Source organism: Squalius cephalus, assembly GCF_949319135.1.
Source record: "Squalius cephalus genome assembly, chromosome: 8".
In the NCBI taxonomy this organism is placed as follows: domain Eukaryota; kingdom Metazoa; phylum Chordata; class Actinopteri; order Cypriniformes; family Leuciscidae; genus Squalius; species Squalius cephalus.
Genome location: NC_137129.1, coordinates 39,398,829 through 39,426,718, shown reverse-complemented (window position 1 = coordinate 39,426,718; position 27,890 = coordinate 39,398,829). Strand labels below are relative to the sequence as shown.

At 39.2% G+C, this 27,890-nt stretch overlaps 1 protein-coding gene across 2 annotated transcripts; it reads left to right on the top strand.

Moving 5' to 3' along the window:
* The first annotated feature begins 93 nt into the window (after positions 1-93).
* hsf1 (heat shock transcription factor 1) lies at positions 94-27,660 on the top strand. 2 transcript variants are annotated; one of them, XM_079879732.1, is made up of 14 exons: positions 94-542; positions 7,511-7,619; positions 10,145-10,281; positions 11,697-11,821; positions 17,577-17,652; positions 17,956-18,017; positions 18,797-18,884; positions 18,979-19,112; positions 20,306-20,539; positions 22,116-22,193; positions 22,822-22,927; positions 23,090-23,143; positions 23,476-23,542; positions 25,590-27,660. In XM_079879732.1, exons 1-14 carry the CDS (start codon positions 417-419, stop codon positions 25,784-25,786), a joined length of 1,593 nt encoding a protein of 530 aa, XP_079735858.1. In that variant the 5' UTR covers positions 94-416; the 3' UTR covers positions 25,787-27,660. The 2 variants fall into 2 exon arrangements, with proteins under 2 accessions (XP_079735858.1, XP_079735859.1); XM_079879733.1 differs by lacking the exon at positions 22,116-22,193 and having other exon boundaries at positions 112-542.
* The last annotated feature ends 230 nt before the right edge of the window (positions 27,661-27,890 follow it).

Below are 27,890 nucleotides of genomic sequence, written 5' to 3'. Positions count from 1 at the left end.
AGCGCATTAAAACAAATAGAAAGAGAAGTATATTTGTTTTTCTTTATGCGTTCAGTATTTATTTATTTTCTAAATTAGTGCGATATTTTAAACAGGCGTCGCAATTGCGTCATTATAGCGCGACGCTTATCAGCGCCCCTTGTTTTCTACGCAGTTTCGTCGCGATGTGTATTTAACGGAAATTTCCACTCCTTCTGAACCATCATAAACACCTATGCAGATTAAATTATGTTAAATATCTCTCTTTAAGCGGGATCCGGACACTCTGAGGGGGAAAGATAATCAAATTCGTGTGTTTAAAGAGCGCAGTCTGTGTTCGTTCAGTAACACTTTTAGTTTGTAACTCTGCTCTTCTTCATCAGTGACTCAGTATAGAGATTTAATCGTCGTCAGAAATCATCACTAAACTGTCTCTGATGGAGTATCACAGTGTGGGCCCTGGAGGGGTAATAGTCTCGGGCAACAACGTACCTGCGTTTCTGACCAAACTGTGGACGCTGGTGGAGGATCCGGACACAGACCCGTTAATCTGCTGGAGTCCTGTGAGTTCTGGCTTTGGGTTTCAGGTGGTTTGGGGAAGGTTTACAGCTCTGGATTATAGTTAGATTCTTATGAAATGAGCAAATTTAGGCCTAAACCAGTACGTCTTAAAATAACCTCTGATATGGAGGCGCTGGATCCTGAATTTACTGTTGTTTTGCCTTCTATTAATAAGTGGCCCTGATGATACTTGGGCTAAATGGGCTTGAGACAGTTTACAGATCCGTCTTTTAGTTTAGATTCAATCGTCATGAGCCAGTTTAGACTCTTAAAATGTATAAAGCATTGATTTAATTATATTTGTATCCTGTCTAAATCTGGAGTAGCCTATTATAAGTGGATTTGCCTGGTGCTTTTGTTTTTTTAGGCTGACTGTCAGGACAGACTACAGATCTTTTAGGTCACCGTTTTTATCTCAGAATCTTTTGACATTTTGTAGTTCTGTCATTGATTTGTTTGTTTACTAAACTCTTAGGTCAGATTTCACAGACATGGCTTAGAGTAAGCCAGGATTAGGCCTCAGTTTGTTTAGAAGTAGCTTTTATAAATGTAAATAGCCTAATATTACTGGTGTGCATCTTGAGACAAAACAACGACACTGACATATTTCAAAGATAGGCCTATGACAGTGCAAGTTGCTTTTCAATTAAAACAGCTCAAAGATGCGTTTTAGTTTGGGAGTAGTCTTAAAGGGATAGTTCACCCAAAAATGAAAATTCTGCCATTAATTACTCACCCTCATATAATTCTTAACCCATAAGACTTTTGTTCATCTTCAGAACACAAGATCTTTTTGATGAAATCTGAGAGATTTCTATTCCTCCATTGACAGCCACGCAACTACCACTTTGACGTTTCAAAAAGTTCATAAAGGGATTTTAAAACTAATCCATATGCTTTGAGCGATTTAGTCCAAATTTTCTTACGGAAGCTCAAACGTGCTGCGTAACACGAGAATGAACCTCATTGGTTCTTGTAGAAGCTCAAACGTGCTGCGTAACACGAGAATGAACCTCATTGGTTCTTGCTGAAGCTCAAACGTGCTGTGTAACACGAGAATGAACCTCATTGTTTCTTGCTGAAGCTCAAACGTGCTGCGTAACACGAGAATGAACCTCATTGGTTCTTGCTGAAGCTCAAACGTGCTGTGTAACACGAGAATGAACCTCATTGGTTCTTGCTGAAGCTCAAACGTGCTGTGTAACACGAGAATGAATCTCATTGGTTCTTGATGAAGCTCAAACGTGCTGTGTAACACGAGAATGAACCTCATTGGTTCTTGCTGAAGCTCAAACGTGCTGCGTAACACGAGAATGAACTTCACTGGTTCTTGCTGAAGCTCAAACGTGCTGCGTAACACGAGAATGAACCTCATTGGTTCTTGTGGAAGCTCAAACGTGCTGCGTAACACAAGAATGAACCTCATTGGTTCTTGCTGAAGCTCAAACGTGCTGCGTAACACGAGAATGAACTTCACTGGTTCTTGCTGAAGCTCAAACGTGCTGCGTAACACGAGAATGAACCTCATTGGTTCTTGTGGAAGCTCAAACGTGCTGCGTAACACGAGAATGAACCTCAATGGTTCTTGCTGAAGCTCAAACGTGCTGCGTAACACGAGAATGAACTTAACTGGTTCTTGCTGAAGCTCAAACGTGCTGCGTAACACGAGAATGAACCTCATTGGTTCTTGCTGAAGCTCAAACGTGCTGCGTAACACGAGAATGAACCTCATTGGTTCTTGATGAAGCTCAAACGTGCTGCGTAACACGAGAATGAACCTCATTGGTTCTTGTAGAAGCTCAAACGTGCTGCGTAACAAGAGAATGAACCAATGAACCTCATTGGTTCTTGCTGAAGCTCAAACGTGCTGTGTAACACGAGAATGAACCTCATTGGTTCTTGCTGAAGCTCAAACGTGCTGCGTAACACGAGAATGAACTTCACTGGTTCTTGCTGAAGCTCAAACGTGCTGCGTAACACGAGAATGAACCTCATTGGTTCTTGCTGAAGCTCAAACGTGCTGCGTAACACGAGAATGAACCTCATTGGTTCTTGATGAAGCTCAAACGTGCTGCGTAACACGAGAATGAATCTCATTGGTTCTTGCTGAAGCTCAAACGTGCTGCGTAACACGAGAATGAACCTCATTGGTTCTTGCTGAAGCTCAAACGTGCTGCGTAACACGAGAATGAACTTCACTGGTTCTTGCTGAAGCTCAAACGTGCTGCGTAACACGAGAATGAACCTCATTGGTTCTTGCTGAAGCTCAAACGTGCTGCGTAACACGAGAATGAACCTCATTGGTTCTTGATGAAGCTCAAACGTGCTGCGTAACACGAGAATGAACCTCATTGGTTCTTGATGAAGCTCAAACGTGCTGCGTAACACGAGAATGAACCTCATTGGTTCTTGCTGAAGCTCAAACGTGCTGCGTAACACGAGAATGAACCTCATTGGTTCTTGATGAAGCTCAAACGTGCTGCGTAACACGAGAATGAACCTCATTGGTTCTTGATGAAGCTCAAACGTGCTGCGTAACACGAGACTGAACCTCATTGGTTCTTGTAGAAGCTCAAACGTGCTGTGTAACACGAGAATGAACCTCATTGGTTCTTGCTGAAGCTCAAACGTGCTTTGTAACACGAGAATGAACCTCATTGGTTCTTGATGAAGCTCAAACGTGCTGCGTAACACGAGAATGAACCTCATTGGTTCTTGATGAAGCTCAAACGTGCTGCGTAACACGAGAATGAACCTCATTGGTTCTTGATGAAGCTCAAACGTGCTGCGTAACACGAGAATGAACCTCATTGGTTCTTGCTGAAACTCAAACGTGCTGCGTAACACAAGAATGAACCTCATTGGTTCTTGCAGAAGATCAAACGTGCTGCGTAACACGAGAATGAACCTCATTGGTTCTTGCTGAAACTCAAACGTGCTGCGTAACACGAGAATGAACCTCATTGGTTCTTGTAGAAGCTCAAACGTGCTGCGTAACACGAGAATGAACCTCATTGGTTCTTGCAGAAGATCAAACGTGCTGCGTAACACGAGAATGAACCTCATTGGTTCTTGCTGAAGCTCAAACGTGCTGCGTAACACGAGAATGAACCTCATTGGTTCTTGCTGAAGCTCAAACGTGATGCGTAACACGAGAATGAACCACATTGGTTCTTGATGAAGCTCAAACGTGCTGCGTAACACGAGAATGAACCTCATTAGTTCTTGCTGAAACTCAAACGTGCTGCGTAACACGAGAATGAACCTCATTGGTTCTTGATGAAGCTCAAACGTGCTGCGTAACACGAGAATGAACCTCATTGGTTCTTGTAGAAGCTCAAACGTGCTGCGTAACACGAGAATGAACCTCATTGGTTCTTGCTGAAGCTCAAACGTGCTGCGTAACACGAGAATGAACCTCATTGGTTCTTGCTGAATCTCAAACGTGCTGCGTAACACGAGAATGAACCTCATTGGTTCTTGTAGAAGCTCAAACGTGCTGCGTAACACGAGAATGAACCTCATTGGTTCTTGTAGAAGCTCAAACGTGCTGCGTAACACGAGAATGAACCTCATTGGTTCTTGCTGAAGCTCAAACGTGCTGCGTAACACGAGAATGAACCTCATTGGTTCTTGCTGAAGCTCAAACGTGCTGCGTAACACGAGAATGAACCTCATTGGTTCTTGATGAAGCTCAAACGTGCTGCGTAACACGAGAATGAACCTCATTGGTTCTTGATGAAGCTCAAACGTGCTGCGTAACACGAGAATGAACCTCATTGGTTCTTGATGAAGCTCAAACGTGCTGCGTAACACGAGAATGAACCTCATTGGTTCTTGCTGAAACTCAAACGTGCTGCGTAACACGAGAATGAACCTCATTGGTTCTTGCAGAAGATCAAACGTGCTGCGTAACACGAGAATGAACCTCATTGGTTCTTGCTGAAACTCAAACGTGCTGCGTAACACGAGAATGAACCTCATTGGTTCTTGTAGAAGCTCAAACGTGCTGCGTAACACGAGAATGAACCTCATTGGTTCTTGCAGAAGATCAAACGTGCTGCGTAACACGAGAATGAACCTCATTGGTTCTTGCTGAAGCTCAAACGTGCTGCGTAACACGAGAATGAACCTCATTGGTTCTTGCTGAAGCTCAAACGTGATGCGTAACACGAGAATGAACCACATTGGTTCTTGATGAAGCTCAAACGTGCTGCGTAACACGAGAATGAACCTCATTAGTTCTTGCTGAAACTCAAACGTGCTGCGTAACACGAGAATGAACCTCATTGGTTCTTGTAGAAGCTCAAACGTGCTGCGTAACACGAGAATGAACCTCATTGGTTCTTGCTGAAGCTCAAACGTGCTGCGTAACACGAGAATGAACCTCATTGGTTCTTGCTGAATCTCAAACGTGCTGCGTAACACGAGAATGAACCTCATTGGTTCTTGTAGAAGCTCAAACGTGCTGCGTAACACGAGAATGAACCTCATTGGTTCTTGTAGAAGCTCAAACGTGCTGCGTAACACGAGAATGAACCTCATTGGTTCTTGCTGAAGCTCAAACGTGCTGCGTAACACGAGAATGAACCTCATTGGTTCTTGTAGAAGCTCAAACGTGCTGCGTAACATGAGAATGAACCTCATTGGTTCTTGTAGAAGCTCAAACGTGCTGCGTAACACGAGAATGAACCTCATTGGTTCTTGCTGAAGCTCAAACGTGCTGCGTAACACAAGAATGAACCTCATTGGTTCTTGCTGAAGCTCAAACGTGCTGCGTAACACGAGAATGAACCTCATTGGTTCTTGCTGAAGCTCAAACGTGCTGCGTAACACGAGAATGAACCTCATTGGTTCTTGCTGGAGCTCAAACGTGCTGCGTAACACAAGAATGAACCTCATTGGTTCTTGATGAAGCTCAAACTTGATGCGTAACGAGAATTAACCTCATTGGTTCTTGCTGAAGCTCAAACGTGCTGCGTAACACGAGAATGAACCTCATTGGTTCTTGCTGGAGCTCAAACGTGCTGCGTAACACGAGAATGAACCTCATTGGTTCTTGCTGGAGCTCAAACGTGCTGCGTAACAAGAATGAACCTCATTGGTTCTTGATGAAGCTCAAACTTGATGCGTAACACGAGAATTAACCTCATTGGTTCTTGCTGAAGCTCAAACGTGCTGCGTAACACAAGAATGAACCTCATTGGTTCTTGATGAAGCTCAAACTTGATGCGTAACACGAGAATTAACCTCACTGGTTCTCCCATGTCACGCGAACATGCTTGAGCTTCCGTTTACCACAACTGATGTGTGAGTTGATGAATGTTTATAAGTGAATCGAAGCCTAAATTAAATCTGTTGATCATATAAAGTGATCGAGTCTCTACAGAAAATTCGGACTAAACCGCTCAATTCATATGGATTAGTTTTAAAGGGCCCCAATTATGCTATTTTAAAGTTTCCTAATGTTGTTTTGGAGTCTCCTATAACAGGTTTACATGCATCAAAGGTCAAAAAACTGTTTTATTTTCTCATAATAGGCTATACATTTGCACATCACCACATTTACTGCTCTGATTGGCCAGATAGTTCAGTCTGTTGTGATTGGTTTACTGCATACAGCTCGCATCTTAAACAAAAATGTCCATTGCTATAACAATGTCAGCTGTCCTGAGGCTTCCTACACCGTAAACTAAAGACATTAACGAACAATGACGTCGATTTTACCATATCAATCCGAGCGCAAGTCCGATGATGAAATATTTGAAGAATTCAAACCCGATCCTCCATCTCAAGGACGACTCGAGCAGGACTCAGTGTTTCTCAGTGATGCACTTCTCAGTTTGAGGTACATTATGAGATGTTGCAACTGTATTTCCTCACCATCAGCATTAACAAGTGCATGTCCATCAACAAACCGATTATTTTACTTATAGGCCTACTTAATTATTTACTGAGTATTTTTCTAATTTATTGCGGTGAACATATGGAAACTGTATCAATAACAGTGCATACATTAGACGAGCTCTAGCGTGAATGACTGATGTAACATAAACGTTGGTAAAACAAATCTTGCTCCATGCGTAATCTTTCCTCAAAGTAGTGAGAACGACAGACGATCTGCATTAATAGACACAGTTTTAGGTAATAGTGGCCCACAACTGATTAGCAGAAGTATTTCAGTAAGACAGTGATAACGTGAGTTAGCCAGTAAGCAGGAGACCTACACAATATAAAACTCAAAACTAAGTATTTTGAACACCATCTTTCAAGAGCAAGCGGTTTGCTAATCCTACATTGAACTCTGAGATTTGAGAAGCAGTCGTCAGTGAAATAAAGGGAACACAGCAAAAGTTTAGGATTATACTGCTGTGATATCATGGTAAAGATGAATTTTAACCACTGATTCTTCACATGCTCGTCATTGGTCCAGTGTCCACAGGAATCAGCTGCAGGTTTGAGAGCGTTCAAGTTTTCCCTGGTGTCTGCGTGCGCAATATGCTAATGTTTCTTCTTGACGTCACAACGAAACTGCTTATGACTCGTTTGAAAAAGGATACATTTTTTTGACTCAGAGTTAACTCCTACTTTTGAAAGACAATAACTTTATATACGGTGAACTTTCAGATTTAAAAGTTTGCAGGACGTTTTCATTTACTTAGAGCTGTTACACACTACACGAAAGGTAATTTTCAAAAATCCATAATAGGGGCTCTTTAAGATCTCTTTATGAACTTTTTGAAGCATCAAAGTGGTAGTTGCGTAGCTGTCAATGGAGGAACAGAAATCTGTGATGTCATCAAAACGATCTTCATTTGTGTTCCGAAGATGAACGAAAGTCTTACGGGTTTGGAACGACATGAGGATGAGTAAATAATGTCAGAATTTACATTTTTGGGTGAACTATCCCTTTAAACCTTGTCTGTGAAACCAAGAGCCACTGTTTTAATCATTTCTGATGTGTTTTCAGAACGGCACCAGCTTTCATGTGTTCGACCAAGGAAGGTTTTCCAAAGAGGTTTTGCCGAAATACTTTAAGCACAACAACATGGCCAGTTTTGTTCGCCAGCTCAATATGTGTGAGTATACGAGCAGCCTGACAACAGAATCAGTCTGTTTTAGTGTTGTCAAAAGACCCGGTACTTCGGTACCAAGTCGGTACTAAAAAAATGTAAACGTCACAGTACCAAGTTTTCTTAAGTACCGGTGGTACCGAGGACCCGTTCAAACCCGGTTCCTTGATGCGCGTGCATGCACTGAGCGCGTGCAGTTGCGCGTCCTCTTTATTAAAGTGCTGAGACATGGCGACCGGCGGTGCTGCTGATGTGATGGCTGTAAATCCACTTGTTGATAATAAAGGAGGAAAGAGACACATAGCGCATTTTTTGCGCGTGCAGATTCGTTATTCTAAATGTAGGCGCGTGGCAAGCGCGCTCATAATAGACCCCTTCAATGTTTGTAAACATCGAACGCCTAGGTTTAGGTGCGCGCGCAGCATGGGGTCAGAAAAATGGTGCGGCTATTAGACCGGCATATTGTGTCAAGGGTATGCACTGTCTTTGCCATCATAGGAACGGGAACAGAACCATAATAAACTTGTTTTAGCTAAAAACTTGACTCCACAACTGGTGTGATTTTCACAGTCCACGACGCAACAAGTAGGCATTTTTTCTTGACGATAAATTCTCTGGTTAACCCACAATTCAATGGGATGGAATGAACTTTCTGACCCCGACATGCGCACTGCAAACTTAGAATTTTCCTGTGACGTCCACCGTGAAGGGGTCGCGGCACGCTCGTTTTTCCAGGCACGCCTATGTTCAAGCAAGCGCTTGTGGAAAGGAGAAACTTGTCGATCTCCGAATGCAACGTTACATGAGGCGATTAAAGATGGAAAGCTTTTAAATATTCGTTCCAGATAAATTCACGGATAATTTGTTGTTGTGTCATTAGTGAAAATCAATATTGACCTTGTATTTAAAAAAGGATCCTCATATAAAAACAATACTAAAATTCAGAGTAAGTTCATTTGCATTTGGAGATCGACTATTTTTGAAACGGTGCAAACTGCGCTCTCCATGATGACGAGGAAGTATCAGCAAAGAATTTATTTATTTCTAACCCTTTGGTACCGAAATTGGTACCGAGAACCGTGGATTTTCACTGGTATTGGTACCGAATACTGAAATTTTGGTACCGTGACAACACTAGTCTGTTTAATCCTTTGTACATTTAGACAACAAAATAGACCTACCGGTAATCGGCCAACCCAGATGATGTCATTATGCTCTGCACCTTAGACAATATGTATGATGTTTCATACATAATAATTCGTTTTACATCCTGAATGTTTAGAATAAATGTATATAAACACTCTAAACTTTTGCGTGCACAGTCAACATGAAAAGTCAATATATTCTGTCAAGTCAATTTATTTGTATTGTCATTTTCAGCTGATTAGAATCATTGTATTATTGTTAATAATACATTTTATTCATAGAGCACTTTTCACATTTTAACTGTTTTATGTTTTCTAGATGTCTCATTAATTTGTAAACAGAAAACATTTAAATAGGACCTATTATGCCCCTTTTTACAAGACATAATATAAGTCTCAGGTGTCCCCAGAATGTGTCTGCGAACTTTCAGCTCAAAATAACCCACAGATCATTATAAAATGTTGTAAGTCCCCATTTTTTGATTGAAGTGAAAACATACTGTTTTCGTGCATGTAGCTTTAAATGCAAATGAGCTGCTTCTCCCCTCCCCACTTTCCAGAAAAGGGCGGAGCCTGTACAAACGTGCCTCTGTCCGGATACTCTGCCAAAAACTAACAAAACATTGGTTTTCATCTCAGTCGTGTGACATTGCAGTTCTTTGTCATCATGAAAGTATATTATTTGCATTTTAAAGCCATATCAGTTTAAACTTCTGATAAATGGTTTTCTGAGCGCACACATCTGAAGCGCACGCACAGAAAGCTTGTTGCGTGAGTATTAAACTAAGTTCTCCTTTAAGTCTTATTGCACTTAAACTGTCAAATACACACAAGTTTGTAAAAAATACACAAAGTTCACTTAAACACAGTCGGTTATGTCCGTATATTGTGTGTGTATATTAGATCTCTGTGTTAAAGTGACAGGAGCGTAATACCGCTGTATATGAACCAAACGATAAAAAAAAAAAAAAATTAACTCACTTCTCTTGATTGAATAACTTTAGTAGCTTTAATAAGAATACATTTCTTACTTGAATGCTGCTAAATGCTCTGGCGAGGAGATAAACATGGCGGACTGTGCACAGCTCACTGAGGGGAGGAGCTAAGCTAATAGGGCAGATTCTGTGGGCGGGGCCTAAGCATACGTTATGTCACATTGGAGCATATTTCTGAACGGCTCATTTTGAGACACTATTTCAGATTTATGTGGAAAATAACAAACGGAGTGGATGGATTTTTACCACAATAGGGTGGTTGTGTACACACACTGCAGACACACACACACACACACGTTCATAAACAATATAAAAGTGCATTTTGCCTAATAGGTCCCTTTCAACATGACAGAATTTGTGCTTATAACACACGTTAATGTCTTTCTTGTAGATGGTTTTCGGAAAGTTGTCCACATCGAACAGGGAGGGCTGGTAAAACCGGAGAAAGACGACACTGAATTCCAGCATCCGTATTTCATCCGCGGACAGGAGAATCTGCTGGAGAATATCAAGAGGAAGGTAACAACGGTAAGTAGAAACTTCTCTTATTTATTTGGGGAAATCTGCTCTTGCTGAAACATCTGAACGTCTTCGATATGAGAATATTTGAGCAGCATGTTTGTGAGATATGGGTCTCGGTGACCTTGAGTTTCGAATGGTCTCCAGGTTTTTATAATTAGTTGTTATTTCTGAGGGTTTTTTTAAATCCAAAGCAGCTTACACTCAGACTGAAGTTCATTTAGGACACAGTTCTGATGTCAGACCAGTAATGCGGTATTAATTGGTCTGGGTTCTTGGGGGATTCCCTGCTGCTCGTGTTTCACTTATAAATGAATATTTACCAGAATTATATTCTCCCACAGGGAAAACCTTAATAAAGTTGGATTACAAATGAAGTTTTCTTACTGAGCAGAGGCTTTTCCAACATCACGTGTAGTTTGTAATGTAGATGTGCTGCTGGCAGAGAAGGCTTTCTTCTGCTGTTTTCTCTATTTTTTTTTCTGTCATGTACACTTGATTGATTTGACTGATATTTTTGCCATTTTCTGGTTTTTAATAAAGATTTTTCAAACTAGGGTCCAGAATTATTTTCAAAATATTTAAAATGTTGTTTTTTTACATGTCAAATTTAACGTTATCTTTAAACATATTTTATGGACTTCTTTTTTTTTATATGAACTAAATTTGATCCTATTCTTATTTATAAACACTGGTCAGAAATGATTAATCGAATTTATAATTAATCCAGAATTGGATGAATCCTGTACTATATGTCCTATTTATTGTAGATACAGTATATATACTATTACTGAAGGAATATATATAGAACAAGTAATTACATCAAGTTTAGATGTGTTAAATGAAATTTTCTTTCATGAAATCTGAAGCACATTTCATGAAATCAGATATTTTTTTGTGCAAATTTTTGAGAAAATGGAGGCAGGAATTACCAAACCATAAAAAAAACACTCCAATTCTGTCTGGAAATCTGCGGTTTGGGTTTTTCCAGTTCTCGATCTGCCGAGTCTGGTGATGGGTAACCAAATTAAGCGAAAGTGTTTTTGCTCGCGATGGTTTCCATGTGCTCTGCCGGGTTTCCTCGGTGTCCCTGTTTCCCGTTGGCTCGGTGACAGATTGTGATAATCAGCAGGTCTGAGAGGAAGCCAGCTGGAGACGTGTGGATTAGAGGCCTGAGGTTCTGGGGCACTTAATCTGGCGTCACTCTGATGCTCGATAGCCGCCACTTTCCAGTCCTCCCGATTTATAGTCTTTCCTCTCCCGCTCTGTCCAAATGTCCAGCTCAGGGGCGGAAATCAAACCGTTAGCACATGCTTTCCACTACGTGAGGGTTCAGAAACGGGTCATGACAGACTCCTCTCACCCCTCCAATCACATGCAGTGCATATCTCCATCTTTGACGTTTTCATTGTGTCCATCTGCAGGTGTCGAATATTAAACACGAGGACATCAAGTACAACTCTGACGACGTGTCTAAAATGATCACAGATGTCCAGCTCATGAAGGGCAAGCAGGAGTCGATGGACTCCAAAATCAGCACCCTCAAACAGTAAGTCACGCAGCACGTTACGCTACCGGTCAAAAGTTTGGAATAATTACGTGTTTTTTTTTTATGTTTTTGAAAGAGTCGATTCTGCTCGCCAAGACTGCATTTATTTTATCAAAAATACTGTAAAAACAGTAATTTTGTAAAATATTATTACAATTTATTAAAGGGGTGGTTGATTATGATTTCACTTTTCTTTAGTTAGTGTGTAATTTTGCTGTTTGAGCATAAACAACATCTGTAAAGTTACAATGCTCAAAGTTCAAAGCAAAGGGAGATATTTACTACAAAAGAAATCGTTTTTAAGGACTACAACTAACGACTGGTAGAGACTACACAAGCTTCCTCCCGGGTTAGTGACATTACCAACCCTAAAATTTACATAAACCCCGCCCCCTGAACACGATTTATAGATTATCATGACAGAATATGCTAATCAATGACTAGAAGATAACTACACATAAGCTACATAAATTCATCAACTAACCATTCAGAAACGTCCTGTTGCTTCTACATGTTGTCACTCCTTCTTGATTCTCTCCATCTTTGTCTGACTCCAGTTTGAACATAAAATGCTAAAAGTTTTGAAATTTTCAGTGCATGTCTGTGTGAGTGCGAGCTGTTGAAGCTCCGCCCCCTGTGCCGGGAGCAGCAGCTCATTTGCATTTATAGGGACAGACACAAAAACAGTGCGTTTTTGCTCACCCTCAAAAAGTGACAATTTTAACATGCTATACAAAAATATCTGTGGGGTATTTTGAGCTAAAACTTCACATACACTCTCTGGGGACATCAGAGACTTATTTTACATCTTGTGAAAAGGGCATTATACCAGCCCTTTAAAAAATTGTATTAATGTATTCAGCAAGGACACATTCAGTTGATCAAAAGTGACAGTAAAGACATTTATAATGTTACAAAAGATTCTATTTCAAATAAATGCTGTTCTTTTTAACTTTCTATTCATCAGTGAATCCTGAAAAAATTCATTCTTGAATCAGCATATTAGAATTATTTCTGAAGGATCATGTGACACTGAAGACTGGAGTAATGATGATCACAGAAATAAATTACAGTTTACAATATTCGAATAGAAAACAATATTCCTGTTTTTATTGTATTTTTCATAAAATAAATGAAGCCTTGTTGAGCCAAAGAGACTTTTTCTTTTTTTTTCAAAAACAAAAAAATCCAAATTATTCCAAACTTTTAACAGGTAGAGTAGGTTTGGCAAAACATATGATTTCCACTTCCTCTTTCTCTTTTGGTTTAGTTTAGTATCTAAACTAAAAAGGGATATTTCACCCAAAAATGAAAATTGTCATCATTTTTCTTCTGCTGAGCACAAAAGATGATGTCCGAAATATCATAAACCAGACAGTTGATAGTAGCCATTGACTTCCATAGTATTTTTTTTCCATACTATGAAAGTCAATGGGGTCCATCAACTGTTTGCTTACCCATAGTCTTCAAAATATCATCTTTTGTGTTCAGCAGAAGAAAGAAACTCATACAGGTATCTACTGAACTATCCCTTTAATGAAGTGCGTGTTTGTCTGATGTAGCATTTGGCTGGTTGTCAGCCAAGCGGTTAGTGCTCATCCAGTGTTACGCTTGGTTGACATCAATAGCTGTTCAAAGTGTTCCGCTTAGGACGTGAATGAGGGTTAATCTCCGCCGGGTTTGTGGCCACTCATTAATGCTTCACCTTTTTCAACCCTGTTAGTCATGGCTCGAAAACGGCCAGGCGTCCTCGCGCCAGTGTGACGTGGCTCGGCAGCTGCTCTGAGCTTTTCCAAAGGCATTTTGTCCCTCTCACTCTCACAGCTGGACGGGTCTCTAGGGTTTCGGTCACGTGTTTGTGCGGTCAGCTGGTACATGCAGGCTAAATATTACTGATGATGTCAGCATGAAAGCGTCACCCCTGCAATAATGAGTCCTCTGAATTGGTTACAAATTTGTGAAATCCGACAAATCATCTTTAAAAAATTAAATAAATTAATGTCAGTCTATCTCATGTTCCAGGACCTTATTGAGTATGTTTTTTTTTTTTTTAATGTTAATTGATTGTACGGCTGCTGAAGATTTTAACATGTCAAATTAAAGGAATTTAAAGGAACGTAATGTTAAAAAAATATTTAAATTAATTTATTATTTATTATATTTATTTAAAATAATATTTTTTTATATATTGTATTTGTATAAACTAAAGGCTAGTTTATTCATAAATAGAGCGGCGTGATTGAGAATCATGATTTTTTTAATAGTTTTTTTGCTTAAAAGAGAGATCACATTTACATTTACATTTACATTTATTCATTTAGCTGACGCTTTTATCCAAAGCGACTTACAATTGCTAATTATGTCAGAGGTCGCACGCCTCTGGAGCAACTAGGGGTTAAGTGTCTTGCTCAGGGACACATTGGTGTCTCACAGTGGATTCGAACCCTGGTCTCTCACACCAAAGGCATGTGTCTTATCCACTGCGCCACACCACCCCTATCACAATTCTGAATAAACAAAATAACATGACATTTATTAGAGGTTCTGGAAAAAATGTTAATTGGTGCAGTCTGTTTTAAAATATTTAATCAATTTGAAGGAATTACTTTTTAAAAAAAATTTAATGAGTGATTCAATGACTCACTTATAAAGACTTCACTTGTTTCATTACTTGATGAATCAGCATTTTTAAAGGGCTGGTATAATGCCCTTTTCACAAGATGTAAAATAAGTCTCTGATGTCCCCAGAGTGTGTATGTGAAGTTTCAGCTCAAAATACCCCACAGATATTTTTATATAGCATGTTAAAATTGTCACTTTTTGAGGGTGAGCAAAAACACACCGTTTTTGTGTCTGTCTCTTTAAATGCAAATTAGCTGCTGCTCTCAGCACAGGGGGCGGAGCTTCAAGAGCTCCTGTCCTTTTACCTCACACAGACATGCACTGGAATGCATGTGCATGTTCAAACTGGAGTCAGACAATGATGGAGAGACTCAAGAAGAAGTGACATGTAGAAGCAACAGGACATTTCTGAATGGTTAGTTGAATTTAAGTAGCGTATGTGTAGTTATCTTCTAGTCATTGATTAGCATATTCTGTCATGATAATCTATAAATCTTGTTCCCGGGGGTGGGGTTTATGTAAATTATAGGGTTAGTGATGTCACTAACCCGGGAGGAAGCTTGTGTAGTCCCTACCAGCCGTTTGTTGTAGTCCTTAAAAAACGATTAGGTGGGTAGAGGAATATATAATTAATGTTTGTTATGAAATGATGTCAGTTTCTTTGTAAAGGTGCGTATAGTTTTTAACTTGTGTTTAGGCATTTTTTATACAGTGGGAGTGAGTAGCCTGTGGTTAACAAGTCTCACTGTCAGAATATTTTCATTTAAGCATAACTATTATAAATAAAATAATTATTATTTCTCACCAACAGCTATAAGTTTGTATAAATAATTTATTTGTTCCAAGGAAAATAGTTGTACACGGCTGTAAATTATCAAGTTTTTATTTATTATGGTTTTATATATTTGCATACTGTTGGGTACCACATTTCCAAGTAAATACCACACTTTTTTAAGAGTTACTTTAACTTATTTATTGAAACTGTTATGTTTCAATTAATAAGCTAAACCCCCAAACCAACCCACCGGCCCACCTCAACTTTTCGATTTGATAATGCGGCCCTCGAATGAAACTAATTGAATAGCCCTGACGTAGATGTTTGAATCAAGATTGTGATCTTTTAGTGATTAATCGTGCGGCTCTATTCATAAATCAAGTTATTATTGAAGTTCAGTGTGAAATATCATCAAACAATTAAATATAGCGTTCATAATGCGTTTATTGCTAAATTCAATTATTTCAGAATTTTAAGATGTACAGTTACTCATGGTTAACTTTAAAAATATATATATATTTTTTGTGTTCTTTTTTAAAAGCCTGTTTTGGCGTGCAGGATGTTTTGAAGGAAATTGCCTCTAGTTTGTGTCTCTTTCTGAGTAAATGGAGAGAGGTCTACATCCTCCTGCTTACAGGAATCCACACCTGCCCCTGTAAACCCCCGTCCCATCTGCTGAGGGGTGAGCGGGGGGGGGCAGGCCACATGATCGGAGGAGGGACTCTTAAAGAGCTGTTTTACAGACGCAGCTGAGTCCTCTCGTAATCTCCATATAAGAGACCCGTCCGCAGGGAGTCCACGGCCCTCTGATGTCCCAGAGATGAGTCACATCATCTGTGCCTCATTTTCCTGATATTTTACACTGAAAAATATTGGATTTACTTTGAAACCATTTTCACTCAGAAATTGCTCCCAAATTTCACAAATAATTTGAAAAACCGTAAGCAACACATTGAATTAAATGTGAAATTTTGAAGTAGAAAGACTGAAATAGTATTTTCTTCAGTATCGGCAGGTCAAACTCGATGAAAAATTGGAAATCGGAATCGGCCTAGAAAATTGTAATCGGTGCATCTCTAATAAAAATGTATATTTAGCTTTTATCATGTGTATATTTCTATTTGCACTATTTATAATTGGTCATTTATAATTTGTACAATAACTTATTTATATATATTTATTTATAATATAAATATATTTGGATATATTTTGATTTGATAGTCGTGATTTGAAGTTTTAGGACTCCAAGACTAATAATTGTCTTATTTATATTTATATATATTTATTTATTTTTATATATATTTATTTATTTATGCATTTATTTATTTATGCATTTATAGTTTAGTTATTGATTTACAATTTTTTTTTTTTTTTTTTTTTTTTTTTTTTTTTTTTTTTTTTTGCCATGATTATAGCGGTGTTATCTGGTATTATGCTAAATTATAAACCATCAAACAAACATATATACAGGTACAGTTTCATATATGTGACCCTGGGTGACCCACATAGGTCATTTTTTTAAAATTGAGATTTATACATCATCTGAAAGCTGAATAAATAAGCGTTCCATTGATGAATGGTTTGTTAGAGTAGGACAATATTGGTCGAGATACAACTATTCTGATCTGATGGTGCAAAAAAATCAAAACATTGAGAAAATCTCCTTTAAAGTTGTTCATTTATGTTGGTGATTGTGCTCCATTCACTCACAAAAATATATATTTACGGTAGGAGATTTACTAAATATCTTCATGGAACATGATCTTTACTTCTTTACTTCTTTGCATAAAAGAAAAATCGATAATTTTGACCCATACAATGTATTGTTGGCTATTGCCACAAATATACCCATGCTACTTATGACTGGTTTTGTGATCCAGGGTCACATATTTTGCGCTTCCTAAGCAGATGAACGCAGCTGTCCTGATGGAAGGCCTGTACATAGACCACAGGTTTTTATTTTTAGCTTTTGTGTCTTTAAAAAAAAATTGCTCATGATTTCAAATGTCCCCTTTATTCATAGGAGTTCTCTGACTTTGTTGTGTTATTTTTCCATTAACACCTGTGTGATGTACAGTATTAGCCTGTGCGTTTGTTCCTCTGCTGGTCTGTGTTCAGGCCGTGTGTCTTGGCCATATTGGACTCGTGAGCGCACTTAAAATGGCATTTTATCAGTGTCAGGGGAGCCGAGTTTAAGAGGAGCAGGCCTTACTCAATCACCCTAAAAAAAACACCAGTCAGTGACATTTACAAAGATTAGAGCTCTCGTTCATCGTGAATGAAACATCAGAACTTGAATGAAAATTTCACATTTTAACTGTAAAACTTGATTAAATCTGGTCTGTCTGTGTCCCGCAGTGAGAATGAGGCGCTCTGGAGGGAAGTTGCCACTCTCAGACAGAAACACTCTCAACAGCAGAAAGTCGTCAATAAGGTAAACTCAGATGAACTTTTTCCTGCTTTCAGAGTAACGCATACTTTTGTTCCTCAAAGTATTTGAACCTTCTGCTTTTGCATTTCATTCCAGCCTCACAGGCAACCTTTAGAAATTAAACATGAAATGACTTAAGCATCCCATCTTACCTCCATAATATGACAAATTTAGATGTGACATTTTGCAAACACTTTTAAAATTGTTTGGTAGTCTTTGTGTGTCTTAGTCTTTTATTTACAAAATGGAAATATTTAATGTCAGTTAAACACATGTCAAGCTGTATTTCTTTCTTTGTGTCTATAGCTCATTCAGTTCCTGATCACACTTGCGCGGTCGAACAGAGTCCTGGGAGTGAAACGAAAGATGCAAGTCCACCTCAGATTAAAACACTCAAACTGATCCACATTTATATCTGTCGCTGTCTTCCTATTTAAAGAGGACCTATTATGCTTTTTTTACATTTTCAACCTCTTTTAGTGTGTAATGTTGCTGTTTGAGCTTGAAAAAGGTCTGCAATGTTCCAAAGCAAAAAGTCACTTCAAAGGTAATTATGTATATCAGTGTGACACTGTTTCTGAACTCCCTGAAACGCCTCCGTTGAAGTCTTGAGTTTACTTCTGGGAACGAACACGTCACAAAATTCCTCGTTTAAATAATTCCCATCCAAGGCATGTGCTGTAAAGTGGACGAGGCCTGGTTGAGTTAGTTAGTAACTTGAAACTAAAGGTTATGATAAGGGGCGTAACATTTCCAAAGTACGCTCGAAGTGGTGGACCAATCACAACGCACTGGTCCGGCTGACCAATCAGAGCACATTGTGCTTTTCAGAAGGAGCGGCTTCATAGAGACAGGAACTAAACAGAGCGTTACTGACAGCCTGGGAAGAGAGGAGCTGCAACAATGGAGAATATGGGGAAAATAATGTGTTTTTTTAAACATTCAAGCATGAAAACCTATTCTAATAGAGACCAAAAACAAAATCAAGACTTTCAAAAAGGGCATAATAGGTCCTCTTTACCTGTAGTATTGCAGTATGTGAAATGTTTAAATTTATAAGATATTCACCCCTTTTCTCTTGCCTCTTTATTTTTTGGGGGTATTTTTCTCTCTCTTTCTTTCTTTCCTTTGTTCTGTTTGGTCACAGGCCCCTGATGTTGAACGATGGCAGCTCCACACACTCTATGCCCAAATACTCTCGGCAGTACTCGCTCGAGTCGTCTCCTGCCATCTCTGTGAGTACTGCGTGCTTCGGTCTCAAACCGCGAGCTGAATTTACCAATGATGACCAGATGTTGTTGAGTGTAATGTGTGTGTTCTTGTCTGCAGCCCTCCAGCACAGCTTTCACAGGAACGGGTGTTTACACCTCAGAATCGCCTGTGAAGACAGGGCCAATCATCTCTGACATCACTGAACTGGCGCAGTCCAACCCTGTGGCCACGGAGGAGTGGATTGAAGACAGGCAAGTTTGAGATTCTCTCAATGAGTCAATCTCGCAAAACTGGTCAAGAAATTTATTTTAAACATTTTATTTTGTTTTCAAAAACTATTGTATCACTTTTTTTTTTTAGAAGTACTGTAATGCAAATCACAGTTGTAAGTAATGGAAATTATGATCATTCAATTTTCCATATATCTTAAAGGAGAACTCCGGTCAATTTTAACATTGAGCTCATTTTTTTGTACATTTGGAGTGCTGTCAATACAGAGAACAACGACAAAAATCGGTGTTGCCTACACCGTGTTATCCTCTTTTTAAAATTTGCACCCTGTTGACTTCAATGGGGCAAGTTTTAAACCTGCTTTTAGCCTCTTAACATCCTTGATGTGTCATTACAAGTGCACAGGTCATGTGAGTGTTTCCTTCGGAGTGAACGCGGGTCAATCTGACTGCAGTAGATGTGAAAGATATGGATAAAAATGATATTTATTTAGCCAGCGCACATACCTGTATTTACATCCTGTTTTTGGTCAAAGTCCATAGTAATCGATTGTCGAGTTCACGCGCATGATCATAGGTACTAAACCAATGCGCGTGAACTCGACAATCGATTACTATGGACTTTGACCGAAAACAGGATGTAAATACAGGTATGTGCGCTGGCTGAATTAACATCACTTTTATTCATATCTTTCACATCTACTGCAGTCATCTACATCTACCCGCGTTCACTCTGAAGGAATCACTCACATGACCTGTGCACTTGTAATGACACATCAAGGATGTTAAGAGGCTAAAAGCAGGTTTAAAACTTGCCCCATTGAAGTCAACAGGGTGCAAATTTTAAAAAGAGGATAACACGGTGTAGGCAACACCGATTTTTGTCGTTGTTCTCTGTATTGACAGCACTCCAAATGTACAAAAAAATGAGCTCAATGTTAAAATTGACCGGAGTTCTCCTTTAATCCATAAGAATCTTAATGGTCCTGAATTACACCTTTTCTTTATGCAAACTACAAAATCAAATGACCCTTTTTGCCTCTATATCGAACTCTTAAATATGTATGTTATCTGTTACGATTGCCTAACCTCATCAGAGTATGGTTGCATAGATTAATTGAATAGAAAGAGAATTTATGAAAATGCACAAATGCATTGACTTTGAAAGTCTCATTGCTATTATTATAAAAAGTCTCCTCTCTTTTTCATCACAGAACAAGCCCATTGGTCCATATCAAGGAAGAGCCGTCTAGCCCCGCCCACAGTCCTGAGGTGGAGGAGGTGTGTCCTGTTGAAGTGGAAGTGGGGGCGGGATTGGGTGTACCTGTGGACACGCCCCTTTCCCCCACAACCTTCATCAATTCCATCCTTCAGGAGAACGAGCCCATCAGCGCCCCGACCCCGCCTCCCAACGAGCAGAAGTGTTTGAGCGTGGCCTGCTTCGACAAGTGAGCTTTCTCAACATGTTTACATCGGCTCAGAAGAGACAAACCACTGCTTCTCTGCTCAGTTTGAGTTGATAGACTTCCCTTGCTGAGTACCAGTTTATTCCCTTAGCCTGATTTCTTAGCGTGATCCTATAATGGCTTCAGCTGGGATTGATCACTCAAAAGTGAAAGTTCTGTCATCATTCGCTCACCTTCATGCTGCTTCTGTGGAGCACAAAGACGATGCTGTCTTCAATAAAGTCAAAGTGGATTGTGGCCTCTCTTTATGGCACTTTCATAATACATGTGAGAGTCAAAAGTTTGTTGGCAGTTTCTTCTTTTCTTTGTTCTTCTGCAGTGACTTCTTTTTTTCCGACTGTATGCAAACAAAAATTCTCACATTTATCATGAACTTGATCATGTAAATAAAATCGCAAATGAGATTTGAAACCGAAGGCAAGGTTTTATGTGCTCGCACAAAATGAGCGCATTGCTCCAAAAGACTTGAAATATATTGAATTAATTAAATGGCCTACATTGACACTTTATGGTGTTTTTATGTCCTTAAACTTTGGTCACCATCCACTTTCACTGTATGGAAGAGCGTCCCATGCGTTCTGCCTTGCGTTACAAAATAGGCAGTTTTTATGACATGGGTGAGTGTTTAATGACAGGATTTTCACTTCTAGATAAACTCTTTCCAAATCAAAAATGTATTTAATTTTTTAATGGGCAAAATCAGAAAAGTTAAACTAATGAGCGGCTGCTCTTTTAAAGAGTCCTGCAGAAGGTTTGCTCTTAACTAACTGTTCAGCCGGACTTATTTGTGGCATTTGGCTGCTCGCTTTAGTCTGGCAGACTGGCACAGTGACTAATACTAATACTTTTCCAGATATTCATGTGAGCCAGCACATTTCCAAATGACAATTCATCTTATGACACATAATTTGAGGGCCCTCATTTATTTTATAAGTAATTAAAGTGGAGGCGAATGTATACTTTATTGATTTTTGATTTTTTTTTGCAGATGAATGAAACCCATAACATGACAGCACTATCTAGCATGAACGAAATGCCAAAATTATGCTATTGGGTTCCCTTGAAGACTAAACCTAAAAGTTCCAAACGGCTCCACATGAACTGAGTTTGTTGCTGTACAAATCTAATGTAATCAGTCTAAATTAAGTAATTATTTGAAAATTAGGACTAATCTGTGCTTAACTGGTTTTGGCAACTATATTGGTTCACCTTCACACAGATTGGCTTGAAGATCTAAGACTAGAGCTTATTAAAAGATATAATTTTTTTCAAAAGAGTTTGAGCTTTGTCCAAGAACATTCATTGAGGAAATATTTTTAATAATGCAGTTTTACAACCTTAGCCAACCTGTATAACCATTCGGCAGTGTCTGGTGGCTTCGAAACACCTGGACTCATAAAAACCCAATTCAGAAGATGTGTAATTCATCTCCGCCTGCATTGGCTCCAGTTCTCGCTCCAGCTAAAGCGGCCCCTGTTTTTGACTGTGGCAGAGGCCCGTTGATGTGTGTAGCGCCCCTTGCTGTCTCCAGTACCATGTTGTGCTTCTGTCTTTTCAGTTATCCTCAGATGTCTGAGATCTCTCGCCTTTTCTCCAGCTTCTCCACCTCAGCTCTCCACCTCAGGCCTCCTCCCGGGTCAGCATTACAGACGGCCGAGCCGTCCCCAGAACGTCTGACGCTGTGCTTGATCCGATAGATGCTAACCGCACTTAGCTTGTACTACCAGAGCTCTGGTTACCATAAACATTAGCTCATTTCTGCCCCATTATACCTGAGAAACGCTGAATGCTGATTGGTCGGTTGGTGGGCTCAGGTGTGTTAGAGGTCGTAGAGAGCGTGAATAGGGTGTTCGGGGTCTCCTGAGTTTAATTTGAGAAGCGTAACGGCATGAAAGTGTGTCGTGGCATTTGGGCGAAGAAGCATGTTTTGTGCTCCCATTGAAACTACCCAATCACCCTTTGACCCCTGTTCCCTTCCTACCTCTGATTGGAAACTAATGTGATGAGGTCAGCAGCTTTTTCTATGACAACAACATCATCATCATCACCACAGTTTTGATCTTTCTGGGGACCGGCCTGTCTCCTGTTCTCATTGGAGTGTGTTCAAATGCTTCCTGTTATTGCTGAAATGAATTTGCTGATTTTTATCTGCTGCTTTTTTTAAAAGTAATCATTAAGTGAGATTTGTTTGGGCTTTGGCGAGTGGAATTGTCTGCTTTGTGTGCAGCATTTGAGACATTTTCTTTGTTTCCTCTTTCTTTCAGGACAGAACTGAGTGATCATCTAGAGACCATTGACTATGGATTAGAGAACCTTCAGCAGATCCTCAATGCTCAGTCCATCAACTTCGACACCTCGCCTCTCTTTGACGTAAATATTGTTTTGAATATAATTTTAAGAATTATCAAAAAAGTGTGGGGTCAGTTAGATTCGTGTGTGTATAGCAATTCATTTTATTAGTTATACTGTATATTACTGTATGTCAGCACTGTATTCTTGATGTTGTTCTTATCAGTTTGTTGTGTTTCACAGATTTTCACATCATCATCATCTTCTGCTGATGTGGATCTGGACAGCCTGGCTTGTGTACGTTTGATTTCTTTCTTTTTGTTGTAAGGTGCTCACAGAATGAACAGAATGTAAAGACTTTAAACAAACCCGTCTGATCTGTTTAACAGAAAAATATTTGCTGTGGTTTCAAACAACAGATGAAGATTGCAGATTCATGCCTGTCCGTGCAGTTAACTTTCACTTTAGAAACAAAAAAAATATATATATATATATATTGCACATTGAGAGTATAGCATATGCAAATGTTCAGACTTTTCTCTAAAATGACCAACCCCTGTTAACATTTAATCTGCAGAAATCTGAAAAATTGCTAGTCTTTTAATCTTGTATCTGCGGTCTCTTTACAGATCCAGGATCTTCTGTCACCTGAACCAGTGAAAGAACCCGAATCTAGTGCAGACACTGAAAATTCAGGTATTCTGGATCTATTGCATTTTGAAGGGGTCATGACATGAGATATCAAATTTGTCTTGATCTTTTGACATATAAGAGGTCTTTGTTAGCCTAGAAATCTAGACGCACCCTAGCGGCAGCAAAAGTTATTTTGCGGCCAGGGCAGTCTAGCAACTCTCCGTTGACTTTCGAGCTGGAAAAACCTAAATTGGGTCAGGCCAATCACGTCGTGTATAGAGTAGGTGGGGCGGGCTTAACATGATGACGACAGAGTTGTGACGGTTCCCTGCTACTTGAAAACAAAGAATGGCTGCTGCTGGCGAACAGTCTTTCGAATCGGCTTTGGCCGCGACTCTGGAGGACTTGGAGTTAAGTTTTTCTTTGAGAAAAAAGCAAAGAACGGCACTTAAGTCATTCTTAAAAAAGGAAGATGTGTTCGTAGTTTTGCCGGCCAGATTCAAAAGTTGAATCTATCAACTAGCTCCGCTGTTGGGAAAACGCTCTGGTTGGGTGAAGCGCTGTCCTATTGCGTGCAGAGGGAATTTGAAAGACAGCCGCTTATCCCGCCCCTCAAATTGAGCCGTGTCTATGGTGAGTTGCCAGACCTAACATCTTGATGTAGGTCTGGCTTGCCAGGCTAGGTCTTTGTACCATTAAAACATCATAGCGTAAAGTGTAATAAAATAATTTATTTAATCAAGCTCCAAAAATGGCTCGTTTTGATATTGGATGACAAATTAGTTCAAAAACATTTGCATATGACTGATGCCTCCAGAGCAAGACATCGATGAATAGTCATCATCATCGCATCATAGGCCCCGCCCACTGGCATTCATTTGCTGAACAGTTGACATTTGCCTACACTGGATGTGAGCATCGCGTCAAAAGCAGAAAGAAGCCACTCTAATCACTGACGCTGTCTACACTGATACAGTACACCGATGCGTGTTCAGTTTCTGACATCACACACTGGAATCAGTCAATAACAGGAGAAATGGAAGAGTTAAAGAACATTTGCGTTGACGTGTCTAGCTTAAACTGCTCGTTTGCGTCTCTGTACAGACTTCAGAAGGATCCCTGCACCGGAATCAAGTGGATGGTTTATATTAATGGCGTCCTGTATCGCGTCGGAGGGTTATATGTTTGTTCGGAGCATTTGACTGTGAATTTGTCTTGTAAACGAGACACAGTGTAATGGAGATTTCGCAAAGCAGCTTTTGTTGACTGAGATGAAGCTGTATTGGTTCTGACAGCAGCCTCATCACAAATCATAAGTAAACGATCATAATGCTTTGTCTGTAAATGACAGTTTTATACAGATAATGTTTTCAAAACACTCGTGTGTAATAGCGAGTGGGCGTTGACACTGTTTCCTATACAATGGCATTAGCTAATCATTACAGTGGCTGACAGAGGGTCAGAATGAGGGTTGAAAATAAGTGTTTTTACACACACACACACACACACACACACACACACACACATGTATATACAGTGCTGTGCAAAAGTCTTAGGCATGTTAATATCCACCAAAAAATGTTTTTAAGTCAGTTATTTATATATTTTGCTGTAGTGTGTCAGTAGGAAATATCAGTTTACATTTCCAAACATTCTTTTTGCCATTAATTGTAATAATCCAGTGAGATTTGTGTATGCACAAGGAGTCTGACAACAGGCCAGTATGATCTGATCTCACCATCATCGAGTCCGTCTGTGATTACATGAAGAAAGGTTTCTTCAAACATCTTGGAGACGTTCCCGCAGTTCTTCTGGATTTAGTCTGTCTCGTTTTTTTCTGTTTCTTCATGTAATCACAGACGGACTCGGGGGTATTAAAATGCCTAAGACTTTTGCACATATATGTATATGTACATATATGTATGTGTGCTTATTTTGTGTGAAAAAAAATCTTATTGACATTATAAGTGAAACTCAGGGAACATATTAAAATAATTAAAAAATCCATGTCATGACTCCTTTAAACACAAAGACAGATATTTTGTGGTGTGAAGGGTTTTGGTGCCAATAGCATGATCAACTGAAATTGCAAAAATAAATGTCCTTTCAGGCAAGCAACTGGTCCAGTACACAGCTCAGCCCGTGATTCTTCCCGACCCGGTCACGACTGAGACCTGCGACACCGACCTGCCCATCCTTCTGGAGCTGGAGGACGACTCGTATTTCGGCTCCGAACCATCCGAAGACCCCACCATCTCCCTCCTCGACTTCCAGTCCTCCGTACCTGAAGACCCCAAACTATCATAGAGAGAGATGCTTTTATAAAGGGATTTATGTCTGTGTGGGTTTTTTAAATTTGATTCTCTACATTTTATTTTATTTTTTGGTCTTTTATTTAACACGTCAGGGCTAGCCATCTGAATATTACTCTGGTATTTCCCTTCACTTTTAGCCTGGGGAAAAAAAAAGTCTCTAAAAGCAATAGAGAAAATTCAGTATTCCTTCTGTCATGGAGTCAATATCTAAATAAGCTTTTATTTGTCGGCTCAGTAGTTTCCTTGTTATTCCAGCAGCGAGAACCTCAAACTAAATGTGTAGTGCTAAATATAATGTATTGAACACACTTCCTCCTTCTATTTGTCCAGATTTGATTGGATTTGCAACAATGCGCAGAGATCTATAATAAGCGGCTCTCTTGCAGTTCGTCACCACTGCGAAACTTCCAAAAACTTGTTGTAAATGCAGTTTCCTGCTTGTCATTATTTGATCTAATTATGTTGCAGTGACCCCAGATTGTTGTATTCGATGTCTGGTTCTCATCCCGCTAAGTACGCCAAATTTTAAATTTCCAGATTTTATTTGCGTTTTTCATCTCATGGGTATTGAGGTTAAAAAAAAATGAAATATTAAGTAATGTCACACTAGTCACCCACCTTCTGTAGCCAGAAAATGAGGTCCATCTAATCAGACAAACATGCAACAAGCATCAATGGTTACATAAATTTGTCCATCATCCCACCAACTTCTTTCTAAGCCATAGCTGTTACTCATCATACAGTGTCTGATCCTGGTTAGCGATGATGGGTATGTATTCTGACGATACCGGTTAAAGGTGCATATTTAGTGTCGGAAGAGATTTGAATGAGATCGTCTTTTGCTGTTGAAAGTTCTAATTAGACGGCCAATAATGCCGTTTATAGGACGTATGTTTGAATATATAGTTTGGATTCTGTATTGATGTGTTTGTTCTGACGAAACAAACACATTCAAACACAGTCGACAGGACTGGATTACACGATAGGTGTATTATATAATGACAGTTCATTTTTTGCATTGATAACATGTCTATGCGCCCAGTGTACAATACATATTACCTGGGTCTGTATCTGATGATCTGATTTAAAGAATTTGTGCAATAATTCAACTCTTAACCAGCTTCAACACACACTGCTTTCTTTTAATCTCTTTTTTGTTTGTTTGTTTGTTTGCTTTGCTAAAGGAAGTAGAGAATATTATAAGAGAATCTTGAGAAGATCTTGGCTGGGCTTATTCCAACTAAAAAAAAAATATATAGGAAAAAGTTTTTGCATTCTGATGTTATTTTTATGACACACTCGTTTTCTCATTAATTCCATAAAGTAACAAATCACTTACAATTCCATTTCATGCAAATATTTTTAAATGAAGTTTAAAATGACAAAAACTGGCATATGAATTACACTTTTAAGTGTACTTTTCCATTTAAACCGTTAATGGTCTCAAGAAAAAAAAAAACAGGCTTCATTTGGTTTATGCAAAATATATATTAAACTATAAAATATATTTTTTTTCTTGTGATTTTGGTTAAAAAGTTACCCAGACCATTTCGTGAGGTTCACCTATGTAAATTGGAAACCAAAATACAGACTTGAAATGGTATTTTTTGGTGTGATTTGTACTCATGCTATGACCTATAGACTTCTATCGTTCATCACTTGTTTATTTTTGGATGGCCGGCGCAGTAGAGGAACTGGCAGAGGAATGTCAATTGTTGGTGATGCTCATCATTTTCAGTCACATTTTAGTCACTGGATGACTGTCATAGCCAGAGAGACATTGATACTAGGCATAAATTATTTTATTACGCATGTGAACAACACTTTGTGTATTGGTATGTTTCAAATAAAATGTTTTTGAAAGTATTTGGAAGTAGATTGGGTTTTATTTGCCTTGCTAGATCCTGCTAAAACCAACTATTGTTTGGAGCTGGTTTTTCATGGTTTCTAGTTGGTAGTTTATGTTCATTAGCTGATCTAGATCGGCTTTCATCTGCTGGACCTGGTAGACCACCTTGGATAACCTGGTTTGGTTGGTAGACCACCTTGGATAACCTGGTTTGGATTGGTTTGGTTGGTAGACAACCTTGGATAAC

What these genes read in the sequence shown, in the direction of transcription:
- hsf1 (XM_079879732.1), top strand. Translation starts at nt 417, where the DNA reads ATGGAGTATCACAGTGTGGGCCCTGGAGGGGTAATAGTCTCGGGCAAC. An exon ending in AGCAGAAAGTCGTCAATAAG is followed by an intron (nt 17,653 to 17,955) that starts GTAAACTCAGAT and finishes TTGTGTCTATAG; the next exon opens with CTCATTCAGTTCCTGATCAC. An exon ending in ACACCTCGCCTCTCTTTGAC is followed by an intron (nt 22,928 to 23,089) that starts GTAAATATTGTT and finishes TGTGTTTCACAG; the next exon opens with ATTTTCACATCATCATCATC.